At 38.9% G+C, this 15119-nt stretch overlaps 1 protein-coding gene across 2 annotated transcripts in view; it reads right to left on the bottom strand.

Annotated features, from left to right (window-relative positions):
• The window catches only part of LOC148006665 (signal-regulatory protein beta-2-like), a 63547-nt gene extending 51845 nt beyond the window's left edge, over positions 1 to 11702 (bottom strand). For both annotated transcript variants that reach the window (XR_015674313.1, XM_087640145.1), the window contains exon 1: positions 11596 to 11702. Coding sequence is in view for 1 of the 2 variants with exons in the window: in XM_087640145.1 (XP_087496271.1) it covers positions 11596 to 11668 (73 nt within the window). In the remaining variant the exon portion in view is untranslated. The remainder of the gene's footprint in view (positions 1 to 11595) is intronic.
• Positions 11703 to 15119: the final 3417 nt, after the last annotated feature.

The raw sequence follows: 15119 nt of genomic DNA, 5'->3' as shown, positions 1-15119 counted from the left end.
CTAGTCTCTCCTCTCTTCACACAAAAGCTCATGGGATTGATCAAAGTTTCTGGGAAGAGTGATTGCTAATCTCATGACCTCTGTCAGACAGATTCATTCCAAAATACAGCTCTAAACATTGCAATTAGTGTTGGTGAATCTGATTCTCTTTTTCTGTATTTGTGTCTGTGTGAAAAGAACATTAACTTGAGTCATTTTTCCACATGATGTAGGAGTGCTTCCCACAATATCACATGCAAATGTCATAACATTAAATTGTAATTTTTCAGTTAGTTTTCTGAGTCATGACACTTTCAACTGACATCGTATGATCTGCACAGAGACATAGAGCTAGGTACAGTTTATTAAACTATGTCTAGCTCTAGATACAGATGGGAATCTGGATATAATAATTGATTGCTGAATTAGCTTTTAGTTCAATTGAAAAATAACTGGAAATAGAAATTCAAGTGAATTAGTATTTCCTCTGGCTCATTGTTTCAGAGTTAAGCATTCTGATGACTGACTGTTCCATTTTAGATAGAACCTGATCATAATGATGATGTGTGATAGAAAAAAAAAATGTTGCTTATCTCATACTGGCAGAAAATGCTTAGTGAGAAGAATAAATGTGGGCTACGTCTTGCATTCAAAAACATGTCATTTTTACCTTCTATCCTCTTAAACCTTACATTCTAAAATCTCAATCGTTGTAACAGTTTAAAAGTTTTCAACACAAAAAGATTTGACATATTTGAAACTCAAAGCATGATAATTTTGCTAAACCTCTTCCTAGGACTGAAGCAATTTTATAAAATAATTCAACCTATAAGGGCAGAAGTTGTGGTACATATCACAGTTTAGAATTTTTAATTTGCTATCAGTCCTGTTTGCCCTGGTGCCTGGAGGAAGACAGATACTTGTGTGAGAGAGACATTAGTCAAGCAACGTGTGGCTGGAAAATACTCCATAAAAAGAACACAGCACCCAGAAGTGCAGACATCCTGAGACCGCAGAACAGATAGCCACTTCTGCACACCTTCGCCCACATCCCTGGTCCAAGGGGAAACTGCACAGTGCCTCTGGATACAGGAATAGAGGAACAGACAGCTGCCAGTACCTGTGGTTTTGATCTGTGCCCAGGACCGAACTGAACCAGCCAAACAGCTGCCTGAAACCAAATCCCCTGAGGGACAGAGCTGGATCCTCAGAAGTGTGGACACTCATGAGAAGTCAAAGGAAACTACCATCTGCCCACATTCCAAACCCAAGAGGGAATCACCTAGGGCCAACTATGCCCTCTGGGTGCAAGGAGCTAGGAGCAATCAGATGCAAGTATTTTCTGATTATTTCTCATGCCCAGAGCTGGAAGACAGTCACCAGGTACACGTACACAACTGAAATCAGAGCACCTGCTCTCAGAAAATGCTGAAAGGAAACAGGAAAACAATTCTACAGGAGTCCTGACACAGAGGCCTATAGGAGGGTCAAGTGACTCTCAGAAAAAGCAAGACAAGCAAACACCAGAGGCAAGCCAATGGCTACAGGCAAGTGCAGGAACCTAAACAACAGAAACGACGACTACTTGGCATCATCAGAGCCCAGGTCTCCCACCAAAGAAACTACTGGATATTCAAACACACCAGAAAAACAAAATCCAGATGTAAAATCACATTTTATGATAATAATGGAGGACTTTAAGAAAGACATAAAGAACCCCCTTAAAGAAATGCAGGAAAACACAAGTAAACAAGTAGAAGCCCTTAAAGAGGAAACACAAAAATTCCTGAAAGAACTACAGGAAAAAACAACAAAACATGTGAAGGAATTGAACAAAACTGTTCAGGATTTAAAAATGGAAATTGAAACAACAAAGAAAGCACAAAGAGAGACAACCCTGGATATAGAAAACCTAAGGAAAAGACAAGGAGTCATAGACACAAGCATCACAAACCGAATACAAGAGACAGGAGAGAGAATGCCAGGGGCAGAAGATACCATAGAAAATGTTGACACAACTGTCAAAAATAATGTAAAATGCAAAAAGCTCATAGCCCAAAATATCAAAGAAATCCAGCACAAAATGAGAAGTTCAAACCTAAAAATAGTAGGTATAGAAAAAAGTGAAGACTCCCAACTTAAAGGGCCAGTAAATATATTCAACAAAATTCTAGAAGAAAACTTTCCTAACCTAAAGTAAGAGATGCCCATAAGTATACAAGAAACCTACCTCCAAATAGATTGGACAAGAAAAGAAATTCATCCCTTCAAATAATAGTCAAAGCACCAAATGCACAAAACAAATAAAGAATATTAAAAGCAGTAAAGGGAAAAGGTCAAGTGACATATAAAGGCAGACCTATAAGAATTACACTAGCTTGGGGGTTGGGGATTTGGCTCAGTGGTAGAGCGCTTGCCTAGGAAGCGCAAGGCCCTGGGTTCGGTCCCCATCTCCGAAAAAAAAAAAAAAAGAACCAAGAATTACACTAGCCTTCTCACAGAGACTATGAAACCCAGAAGATCCTGGAGAGATGTCATACAGACCCTAATAAAACACAAATATCAGCCCAAGCTACTGTATCCAGGAAAACTCTCAATTAACGTAGATGAAGATACCAAGATATGCCATCACAAAACCAAATTTAAACAATATCTTCAAATCCAGCCATACCAAGTATAATGGATGGAAAACTTCAACACAAGGAGAGAAACTAAAGAAAGCAATAGTAAAATCTTTTTGTAATGAAACCAAAAGAGAGACACAAATATAATTCCACCTTTAACAACAAAAATAACATGAAGCAACAATCACTATTCCTTACTATCTCTCAACATCAATGGACACAATTCCCCAATAAAAAGACATAGACTAACAGATTGGCTATGTAAAGAGGACCCAGCATTTCGCTGCATTAAGGAAACACACCTCAGTGACAAAGACAGTAACTGCCTCAGAGTAAATGGCTGGAAAACAACTTTCCAAGGAAATGGCCCAAAGAAACAAGCTAGAGTCACCAATCTAATATTGAATAAAATAGACTTCTAACCAAAAGTCACTAAAAAATAAGGAAGAAAGCTTCATATCCATCAAAAGAAACATCCAACAGGAAGAATTCTCAATCCTAAATATCTATACTCCAAATGCAAGGGCACCTACATTCATGAAAGAAACCTTACTAAAACCCAAAGCACACACTGCAACTCTCACAATAATAATAGGAGATTTCAACACCCATCTCTGATCAATGGACAGATCATGGAAACAGAAATTAAACAGAGACATGAAGAGACTAACGGAAGTTATGAACCAAATGAATTTAACAGGTATTTATAGAACAATCCATCCTAAAACAAAAGGATATATCTTCTTCTCAGCACCTCCTGGTACCTTCTTCAAAATTGACTATGTTATCAGCCACAAAGCAGGCTTCCACAGATACAGGAGCTAGAAATATTCCCATGCATCCTATCAGATCATCACAGACTATTAATAGTCTTTAATAAAAACAATAATGAGAAGAAATCCCACATGTACATGGAAGGTGACCAACACTCTACTGAATGACAAATTGGTCAAGGAAGATATAAAGAAAGAAATTAAAGACTTCTTAGAATTTAATGGAAATGAAGATACAACATGCCCAAAATTATGGGACACGATGAAAGTGGTGCTAAGAGAAAAACTCATAGCTCTGAGTGTCTGCAAAAAGGAACAAGAGAGAGCATATGTCAGCAGCTTGACAGTGCACCTGAAAGCTATAGAACAAAAAGAAATAAATAAACAAAAGAGGAGTAGAATTGAGGAAATAATGAACCTCAGTGCTGGAGTCAACCAAGTAGAAACAAGAAGAACTATACAAATAATCAACAAAATCAGGAACTGGTTCTTTGAGTAAACAAACAAGATAGATAAACACTTAGCCACACTCACCAGAGATTACAGAGAGTATATCCAAATTAACAAAATGAGAAATGAAAATGGAGACATAACAACAGAATCTGAGGACATTAAAAAATCGTCAGATCCTAATACAAACATTATATTCAACAAGACTGAACAATCTGAAAGAAATGGACAATTTTCTGGGTACCACAGTTAAATCAAGAATGAATAAACCATCTGAACAACCCCATAACTGCTAAAGATATAGAAGCAGTTATTAAAATTTCCCAAACAAAAAGAGCTCAGGACCAGATGGGTTTAATGCAGAATTCTATCATACCTTCATAGAAGACCTCATACAAATAATGTCCAAATAATTCCACAAAAGTGAAGCAGACAGAGCACTTCCAAATTTCTTCTAGAAAGCTACAATTGCTCATAAACTGAAACCACACAAAGACCCAACAAAGAAAGAGAACTTCAGACCAATTTCCCTTATGAATATTGACCCAAACTACTCAAGAAAATTCTTGCAAACTGAAACCAAGACATAAAAATGATCATACTTCATGATCAAGTAGCCTTCGTCCCAGATCCCAGGGATGCAGGGATGGTTTAATATAGGGAAATTCATCATCATACTCCACTACAAAAACAAGCTCAAAGATAAGAACCACATGATCACTTCATTAGATGCTGAGAAATCATTTGACACAATTCAACAGCCATTCATGAGAAAAGACCTGGAAAGATCAGGAAATAAAGGTGCTTTCTAAACATTGTAAAAGCAGTATATAGCAAACCAGTAGCTAACATCAAATTAAATGGAGAGAAATTTGAAGCATTTTCACTAAAATCAGGGATTAGATAAGTATGCCTCCCCTCACCCTACTTATTAATATAGTAAGCAACGTCCTAGCAAGAGCAATCAGAAAATGAAAGGAGGTCAAAGGGATTTAAATTGGAAGGGAAGAAATCAAATTATCACTCCTTGCAGAAGATATGATAGCATACATACGTGACCCCCAAAGTAGCATCAGAGAACTACTTAACCTGATAAACAACTTCAGCCAAGTGTCAGGGTATAAAATTAACTCAAACAAAACAGTAGCCTTCTCTACTCAAGGGATAAACAGGCTGAGAAAGAAAATAGGGAAATGACACCCTTCACAATAGTATCAAATAATGTAAAATATCTAGGAGTGACTTTAAGCATGCAAGTGAAAGATGTGTGTGAAAAGAACTCCAAGTTTCTGAAAAAAGAAATTGGGGAAGATCTCAGAAGATGAAAAGATCTCCCATGCTTTTGGATTGCCAGGATTAATATATTAAAAATGTCCATTTGCCAAAGCAATGTACAGATTCAATGCAATCTCTATCAAAATTCCTACTCAATTCTTTTTAGAGATAGAAAGAGCAATCCACAAATTCATTTGGAATAAAAAAAACAAGATAGCAAAAACTGTACTCAACAATAAGAGAACTTCTGGGGGAATCACCATCTCTGACCTCAAACAGTATTATAGAGCAATAGTTATAAAAACTGTATGGTATTGGTACAGAGACAGGTAGATAGATCACTGGAACAGAATTGAAGACCCAGAAATGAACTCACACACCTATGGTCACTTGATATTCGACAGAGCAGCTAAAATCACTCAATGGAAAAAAGATAGCATTCTTAACAAATGTTGCTGGTTGAACTAGAGGATAGCATGGAGAAGAATGTAAATCAATCCATTCTTATCACCCTGTACGGAGCTTATGTCCATGTGGATCAAGGACCTCCATATCAAGCCAGATACACTCAAACTAACAGAAGAAAAGTTGCGGAAGTGTCTCAAATGTATGGTCACTGAGGAAAACTTCCTGAAAAAAAAAAACAATGACTGATGCGCTAAGATCAAGAAACAACAAGTGGGACCTCAAAAAACTGCAAAGCTTCTGTAAGATAAAAGACACTGTCATCAGGACAAAATGGCAACCAACAGATTGGGAAAAGATCTTTACCAACCTACATCTGATCCAAAATATACAAAGAGCTTAAGAAGGTATACTGCAGAGAGCCAAATAACCCTACTAAAAATGGGAGTACAGAGCTAAACAAAACATTCTCAGCTGAGAATTATTGAATGGCCAAAAAGCACCTAAAGGATCAACATCCTTAGTCATCAGGGAAATGCAAATCAAAACAACACTGAGATTCCACCTCATAGCAATCAGAATGGCTGAGATAAAAAAAAAAAAAAAAAAAAAAAAAACCTCAGGTGACAGCAGATACTGGCGAGGATGTGGAGAAAGAGGAACACTCCTCCATTGTTGTTGGGATTACAAACTGGAATCAGTCTGGAGGTTCCTCAGAAAATGGACATTCCACTACCTGAGGGCTCAGCTATACCACTCCTTGGCAGTTACCCAAAAGATACGCCAACATACAACAAAGACACATGCTCCACTATGTTCATAGCAGGCTTATTTACAGTAGCCAAAGCTGGCAAAAACGCAGATACCCTTCAACATAGGAATGGATTCAAAAAATGTGGTACATCTACAAAATAGAGTACTACTCGGCTATCAAAAACAATGACTTCATGAAATTCATAGGCAAATGGAATGAACTAGAAAATATCATGAATGTGGTAACCCAATCACAGAAAAACACACTTGGTATGCACTCATTTAAAAGTGGATATTAGCCCAAAGACTTGAATTACCCAACGTGCAATACACAAATCACAGGAATCTCAAGAAGGATGACCAAAATGCAGATGCCCCCACTCATTCTTGAAATGGAAAAGAAAATTATCCATAGGAGGAGATAATAGAAGCAAAGTTCAGAGCAGCGACTGAAGGAATGACCATTTAGAGCCTGACCTACATGTGGCCCATATACCTAAACTAGGGAAGATTGATGAAGCTAGAAAATGCATGCTGAAAAGGACCAGATATAGATCTCTCCTGAGAGACACATGCAGAGTATGTCCGAAACTGAGGTCAATGGTAGCAGCAAATCACTGAACTGAGAAAAGGACCCTGTCTAGGGGAATTAGTGAAAGGATTGAAAGAAATGACGGGGCTTGCAACCCCGTAAGAACAACAATGCCAACCAATCAGACCTTCCAGGGACAAAACAACTACTGAAAGACTATACATGGACTGACTCAGGGCTCCAACTGCTTATGTAGCAGAGAATAGGCTTGTTGGGGCACCAGTGCAAGGGGAAGCCCTTGGCTCTACCAACGATGGATTCCCCAGTGCAGAGGAATGTCAGGGAGTGTGGTAAGGGAAGTGTGGGGGGGCACCCTTATGTGTGAGGCAGTAGGGATGCAGGTTTATGGACAGGGAACTGGGAAAGGGAATACCATTTGAAATGTAAGGAAATAAATATGTCTAAGAACAATTTCTTAAAAAAAACACAGCAGCAATGTACAATCTTCTTCACTGAGATATTGTTTCTCATTCTTCACATTTCTATTGGTATAGTCCTTGTTCAGGTAAGATATAGACTGAGCAAGTTGTATTTAAAAATATAGCAACAAACAGATAACTATGAGCTGTGTGTTTGTGTGTGTGTGTGTGTGTGTATGTGTGTGTGTGTGTGTGTGTGTGTGTGTGTGTTTGGGTGGGTGGGTGGATGGAGAGGCAAAGAGAGAGAAAGAAGAGAGAGAGAAGAGAGAGAGAGAAAGAGGGAGTGGCTTAAAAGATATCATGGATTTTCAAAAGAACAAAGATATTATGTAACTATTAGTTTCAGAAGCCATAAAAAGCAGAGAACTTCACGTAGTTCAAAAACCGTCATTGGGACTTAACCCTTTCTTTAGTATTAGGTCCAGTGATTGTGAAATGAGGAAATTTTGAAACCAAGACTTCTACGAGGTTAGATGGCATAGCAACTCAACCAAAGTAGAGCATGGGGACTGCTTTCAATTTTGTGGAGTAGTTTGAAGAGTATTGGTATTAGGTCTTCTTTGAAGGTCTGAGAGAATGCTGCAATATAACCATCTGATTCTGATTTTGGTGCAAAAAATTCCCAACTCAGTTCTTCAGAAAGATAAAAAGAGCAATTCTTAAATTCTTCTGGAAAACCACAAACCAAGGATTGCAAAATCTATTCTCAACAACAAGAGAACTTCAAGGGGAATCACCATCCCTGACCTCAAGATGTACTACATAGCAATAGTGATAAAAAACAGCATGGTATTGGTATAGAAACAGATAGATAAATAAAGTAAATTGAAGACCCGGAATTAAACCCACATACCTATATTCACCTGATCTTTGACAAAGAAGTCAAAGTATCCAAGGGGAAAAAGACAGCATATTCAACAAATGGTGCTGGCAGACACTGTATCACCAACCAGGCCGCATACACCAGCTGAGATGAGGTCCCCAACACATATACAACAGAGGACTCCCCAGTCTGGGTTTAGTCAGAGAAGATGCACCTAATCCTCAAGAGACTGGAGGCCCCAGGAAGTATAGAGTTCTGCTAGGGTGGTGGGGAGGCGGCGAGGGGACATCCTTGTGAAGACAGGGGCACGGAGGGAGTAAGGGTGGAGGTATGGGATGTGCAACACTCTGAGGGTGGACAGAAAGGGGAATAAAATCTGAAGGATAAAAACAAATACAAAATTAAAAAAGAAGTAAGCAAATTGATCAATTCTATTCTCCTGTAAAAAGTTCAAGTACAAGTAGATCAAGAACCTCAACATAAAGCCAAATACACTGAACCTAATAGAAAAGAAAGTGGGAAAGTGCCTTGAACACATGAGCATAGGGCAAATTTTCCTAAAGAAAATATCAATGGCTTAGGCTCTAAGACCAATGATTGACAAATGGGATCTCACAAAATTGAAATGCTTCTGTAAGGCAAGAGACACCGTCCATAGGACAAAAACAATAACTTGCCAATTCAAAAACAACCTTTACTAAACTACATGCAATATAGGGCTAATATCCAAAATATACAAAGGACTCAAAAGGTATGCAGAGAACAAAATAATACTATTAAAAAACGGGGTACAGAGGTAAACAAAGAATTCTCAACTGAGAAATGTCAAATGGCTGAGGCAGACAAAGCAGTGTTCAACATCCCTAGTCATCAGGGAAATGCAAATAAAAATGACCCTGAGATGCTACCTCACAGCAGTCAGAATGGATAAGATCTAAAAGTCAACTCCAAAGGTCCACCACTGGGGACCCTATGCTCAGTATAATGGTTGGCTTCAAGCATCCACGTCTATATATCAGGATCTGGCAAAGCCACTCAAGGGATAGCTATATAAGGTCAATGTCAGCTTGCACTTCTTTGCATCTGCAATAGTGTGTGAGTCTGATTACTATATATTGGATGGATCCCCAGGTTGGGCAGTCTCTGGATGGTCTTTCCTTCAGGCTCTTCTCTACATGTTGTCTCCGTATTTCCTGCTGTGAATATTTTGTTTCTCCTTCTAAGAGGGATTGAAGCATTCATACTTTGGTCTTCTTCTTGAACTTCATGTAGTCTATGAATTTGTGCTAATAGGAAGAACAACAATATCAACCAAGCCGACCTCCCAGAGCTCCCAGGGTCTAAACCACCAACCAAAGAGTACAAGTTGAGTGAACTCATGGCTCCAAATGCATATGTAGCATAGAAAGGCCTTGGAGGGCATCAGTGGGAGGAGAGGCAGTTGGTCCTGTGAAGTCTTGATGTCCCAGTATAGGAGAATGCCAGTGCAGGTAGCCTGGAGGTAGTTGATGGGAGGGTGGGGGAGCGCCATCAAAAAAGCAAGGTGAGGGGTAATGGGATATGGGGTTTCTGGAGGGAAAACTGGGAAAGTGATAATATTCAAAATGCAAATAAAAATATACAATAAAAGAAAAGAAAAAATCTTAGGGTGACAGCAGATGATGTGAGGCTATAAAGAAAGAGGAACACCTTCCATTCCTGGTGGAATTATAAGCTGGTACAACAGCTCTGGAAATCAGTGTGGTGTTTCCTCAGAAAATTGAACATAGTGCTACCAGAGGACCCAGCTATACAACTCTTGGGTAAATACCCAAAAGATGTTTCAACATATAAGAAGGACACATGTTCCACTATGTTCTTATCAGTCTTATTTATAATAGCCAGAAGCTGGAAACAACTCAGATGTCCCTCAGCAGAGGAAGGAATACAGAAAATATGGTACATTTATAAAACAGTACTATTCAGCTACTAAAAACAATGACTTCATGAAAGTCGCAGGCAAATGGATGGGACTAGAAAATATCATTCTAAAAGAGGTAACCATGTTGCAGAATAACATAAATGGTATGCACTCATATAAGTGAATTTTGGGCAAAAAGCTAGGAATACCCATGATACAACTCACACACTATATGGAGCTCAAAAAAAGGAATACCCAAGAGTGTATTTTTCAGTCCTAGTGAGAAGGGAAAAGAAAATTATCTGGGGAGATAGAGAGAGGATGGAAGGGGCCTGGAGCAGAAAGAGGAGGAAAAATTGGGACAGGATCAGGTGTGGGAAGAGATGGGGAGAGAAATACAGAGGTTCAAGAAATTGAAAGGACATGGGGATGAAGAACTGTTGGGTAGTCTCTGGAAAGGCCGAGATTCCAGTTAAACAAGAGGCTCCCAGAACACAATGGAGATAGCATAAGCTGAAATACCCAACAATGGAGAGAACCTGAAGAGACCAGATTTAGGGGTTCACCATAGCCCCAGATTTAGGGATGAAGTCACCCAACCATCTCAAAAATATTAACACAGAATTGTTCCCGTCTAAAGGGAATGCAGGGACAAAGAATGGAGCAGAGACTGAAGGAAAGGATATCCAGAGACTGCCCCACCTACTGATCCATCCCATCTGCAGCCATCAAACCCAGACACTATTGTTGATGCCAAGAAGTGCAAGCTGTAGGGACATGATATAGCTGTCCCCTTAGAGGCTCTGCTTGGGCCTGACCAATACAGATGCAGAGCTCACAACCAACCATTTGATCAAGAGACCACAATGGAGTAGTTAGAGGAATGACTAAAAAGCTGAAGGGGTTTGAAACCCCATAAGAAGAAAAGCAGTATCAACAAACGAATGCCCCATCCCCCAGAGATCCCAAAGATTAACCACTATCCAAACAATACACAGGAGGGACCCATGGCTCCAGCTGCTTATTTTGCAGAGGATTGCCTTATCTGACATTTATGGGAGGGGAGCCCTTTGATCCTGTAGAGGCTTGATGCTCCAGTGTAGGGGAATGATAGTGCAGTGAGGTGGGAGTGAATGGGTGGGTGGGTGAGGGAGCACCATCATAGAAACATAGGGATGGGACTGGGTTAGGGGTTTTTCAGAAGGGAAAGTGGGAAGGGGGATCACATTTATAATGGAAATGAATAAAATAAATTTTAAAAAAGGAAAAAGAAAAGAAAAACCCGATAACATATAGGAACCATGTAGAATATTACTAACCCCATTTGGCACAAATAGAAGAAACTAAAGCTCACTGGAGAGGGTCTAGAAGACCAGGGATGTGTGGTAAACTGTCATGGATGAATCATTTATACTCTATTTATCAAAGCTATAACTTCACAACCCAGTTTAGGCAGTGCTCAGAATTTCAGATCTATTATGTGAGAGACTATTCTGATCTTCTCTGCTGTGACAGTTCAGGTAACTAACTGGAGTCCTTTACTTTCAATGGTAAGAGTAGCTCAGAGACAGCGGGACGAGTCTATTCTTGGGCCATGCTTACCTTTAAGTTCCAGAAGCAGGACCAAGAGCAGTGCACTGTGAAGAATGTTGGCCCAGGTATCTAGGAGAAGCATGGTTGGGGTTAAGAAACCTCTTGTGATCAGAATCAGTTCTCATGAGTTCCCAGTTTCTTATACATAGAGAAAGGAAGTACTGTAACTTAGTATGCATAAGGTCACGTCAGTGTTTCGTGAGAACAGGAACTATACTGCGTATTTTGAAATAGATACTCAGTGTTGCATGCAGCTGCAAGGAAGACTTTCATATTTATCAGTTGTTTTTAGAGGGACTTAGATGTGCCTAACATAATCCCTTCTCTTTTCCTTGACTCATAGCTGGAGTCATACTGTCTCAAGTATCTTGTCCTGTTAACACACCGGTTAGAATCCAGTACAAAATACTCTTTCCCAAACACCTAAGATCCTAGATGTTGTTGATTTGTGTCAAATTCTTTCCAAGTGCCACATAAAAGTTGTGAGTTGGGGTTGGGGATTTAGCTCAGTGGTAGAGCGCTTGCCTAGCAAGCACAAGACCCTGGGTTCGGTCCCCAACTCGGAAAAAAAAGAAAAAGGAAAAAAAGTTGTCAGTTGAGCCCATAAAATATTCATAAGAGCAACCCAATGCTGACCTAAACCAGCTGTTCTCTTGGAATGATCCTTTATATATTCCTTCATGATACCACAGTAAATGTAGTCCAGTTGAAACTTAGGAGTCTTTTTGCCTACACAAGCAAGTAAAATATGTTATAATTAGTATTAATTGTGAACTTCTCGTGGGTAAAAGAAGCCACAGAGGACATCTGTGAGAAATTGTTGAAGTGTGACTGTATCTTAGCCCAACTGTGAGGGATTGTCTTTAGTTAACTGTTTGGGAAAACTCATCTTAATTTTGTGCATAGTATTGTCCTACAAAGTACATTGAAGTATAAAATGGAGAGAGACAGTTGAATACTAGCATACTTGTATTAATTTACTGGTCTCAGCTATTGACTATAGACATAATGTAACACCCTGCTTCAGTAGGTTGCCACCTTGAAATCTTTGCAAAGATGTACTGTAATTTGCATTGTAAACCCAATAAACCCGTGATCTCTTGCCTTGGCCTTTGCCAGTGTATTCAGTCTTACCATGTTGATTTCTTCTAGATAGCAAATGGGAAATCTTTAGTAAGTATATGACTAATGGCATATAAAAGTATATATGCAACTGATATTGAATAGACTGCTTTTTGAGACTGGGAGGACATACTGACACAGTGAATTTATATTCTATTATAGATAGAAATAAGATTTCAGTTATTTCTACATGCAGACAGGAAGTAGGGAAAGAGAAGTATAATTACCTTCAACAATATCAGATATTTGTGTAGGAAAATGAGCAGTAGAGCTAAGCCTCAAGATCCAATTTCTTTCCTGAAATCCAGTTATAAGAACTATTTGCCAGATAAGGCAATCCTCTGGTACATATCCATTTATCCCCCCGCCAGTGTACCTTTTAGTTGATGGTTTAGTCCTTGCTTATCAGGCATCAATTACAGGGAAACCCTTGGTCTTGTGGCGGTTCAATGACCTAGCATAAGAGAATGGTAGGACACTGAACTAGAGGTGGGTTGGTGGGTGGGTAGGTAGGGGAGCCCCTCATAGAGGCAGGGGGAGAGAGGGTGGGATAGAGATTTTGCAGAGGGGAAACTGAGTAGGGGGATAACATTTGAGATGCAAATAAATAAAATAATCAAATAAAAATAAATAAATAAATAAATAAATAAATAAATAAATAAATAAATAAATAAATAAATAAAGACTCTTTGCTTTGGTGTTTCAGTGTGTGTAAATGTTAATCTTGGCTTTGAAATCAACAGCTGAAAACAGGAACCTCAATTGAGCAATTTCTTACTCTATGCTACCTCACAGGTGACACAGCCATGATTAGTAAAATGTGGCAAGAGACATGAAGTCAGCACATCTGTTTGAAAAAGTCCAAATGCTTTTTTGAGCCAAATGCTTTTTTGGCCATTGTGATTTCTTTTGCCTTGGGTTTCTGAATTCTGTTTCATTTTTCCTAAGGTAAAATACTTCTAGTTGAGTGTAATGTTGTTGTGATGGAAGCATATGAAAGTTAACAGACACATCAGAACTTTGAAAACATTTTATTAGATACCTTAGGAATTGTCCAGGAATCTTTGTCCAATATCATAATGTCATAAACTATGCAAATGAGGAATGGAAATGTACTTGCATGGTTGAATTTGGTACTCCTGTGCCTTTGGTATTTATATTGAGAGAAAAATACATCCAAATGGTAAGAGGTTTACATTTGTAGTCATGTGTAACATAACCCCTGTCAATCATGGCTCATAGTAACTCAAGCACAGACTTGAACACTCTTTATGTGAAAGGGAAAACAGGGTTCATTATGGTGTATAGTTAGAGTATTTGATATTGCTTGGTCTGTAGGAATACATTGTTAACAAACAATTGTTGTAAACTATTGTAATACTGTTAAATGAATAGTTAAAATTAATTCTAGTAACGATGGTGTTAATTTCTAGCCAACAATTTAACTGAAATAGACATTTGAAAAGTCATTTAGGTGTGAATAAAGTGCCAATGCTGTCCCCTTAGTTCCCTGAGAATTTAACCAGTGAAACAGTAAACTTAAATATAAATATATTTCCATGAAATAACGCAGAATTTTTTCAAGAAAGAGGATATATAAGTAATCTTGCCTTTCTTCTTCTTTTAATGTGTAAGAGAATTATCATTTATTCATAAGACCATATTCAGAAGTTTTTTTGTCAGATATATAACCTTTTTATTATTAGATATATTTCTTTACTTACATTATAAATGTTCCCTTCCCGGTTTCCTGACCATAAGTCCCCAACACCTCCCCATCCTCCATATGGGTATTACCTCCATCAATATCCCCTACTGCCCCCCCATATTCCACTGTACTGAGGGTTCCAACCTTGGCAGGACCAAGGGCTTCCCCTTCCACTGGTGCCCCAACAAGTCTATTCTCTGCTACATATGCAGTTGGAGCCCTGGGTTAGTCCATATATAGTCGTTCAGTAGTGGTTTAGTCCCTGGAAGCTCTGGTTGGTAGGCATTGTTGTACTCATGGGGTTGCAGGCTCTTTCAATTCTCTCAATCCTTCCTCTAATTCCCCACAAGGGGGTCCTATTTTCAGTGCAGTCGTTTGATCCTAGCGTTGATCTCTGTATTAGACATGTTCTGGATGTGTCTCTCAGAAGAGATCTATATCTGTTCCCTTACAGCATGCATTTTTTAGCTTCATCAATCTTACGCAGTTTTGGTGGCTGCATATATATATGGGCCACATGGGGGGGTAGGCTCAGAATGGTCATTCCTTCAGTCACTGCTCTAAACTTTGCTTCCATATCCCCTCCTATGGATATTTTCACCTCTTAAGAAGGAGTGGGAGCATCCACATTTTGGTCATCCTTCTTCTTGAGCTTCCTGTGGTCTGTGGATTGCATCTTGGGTAATTCAAGTTTTTGGGTTAA

This window comes from Rattus norvegicus, chromosome 2 (genome assembly GCF_021556685.1).
Source record: "Rattus norvegicus strain SHRSP/BbbUtx chromosome 2, alternate assembly SHRSP_T2T, whole genome shotgun sequence".
Classification (NCBI taxonomy): Eukaryota; Metazoa; Chordata; class Mammalia; order Rodentia; family Muridae; genus Rattus; species Rattus norvegicus.
The sequence above is the reverse complement of the archived record's forward strand: the minus strand, read 5'-3'. Positions and strand labels throughout refer to the sequence as shown.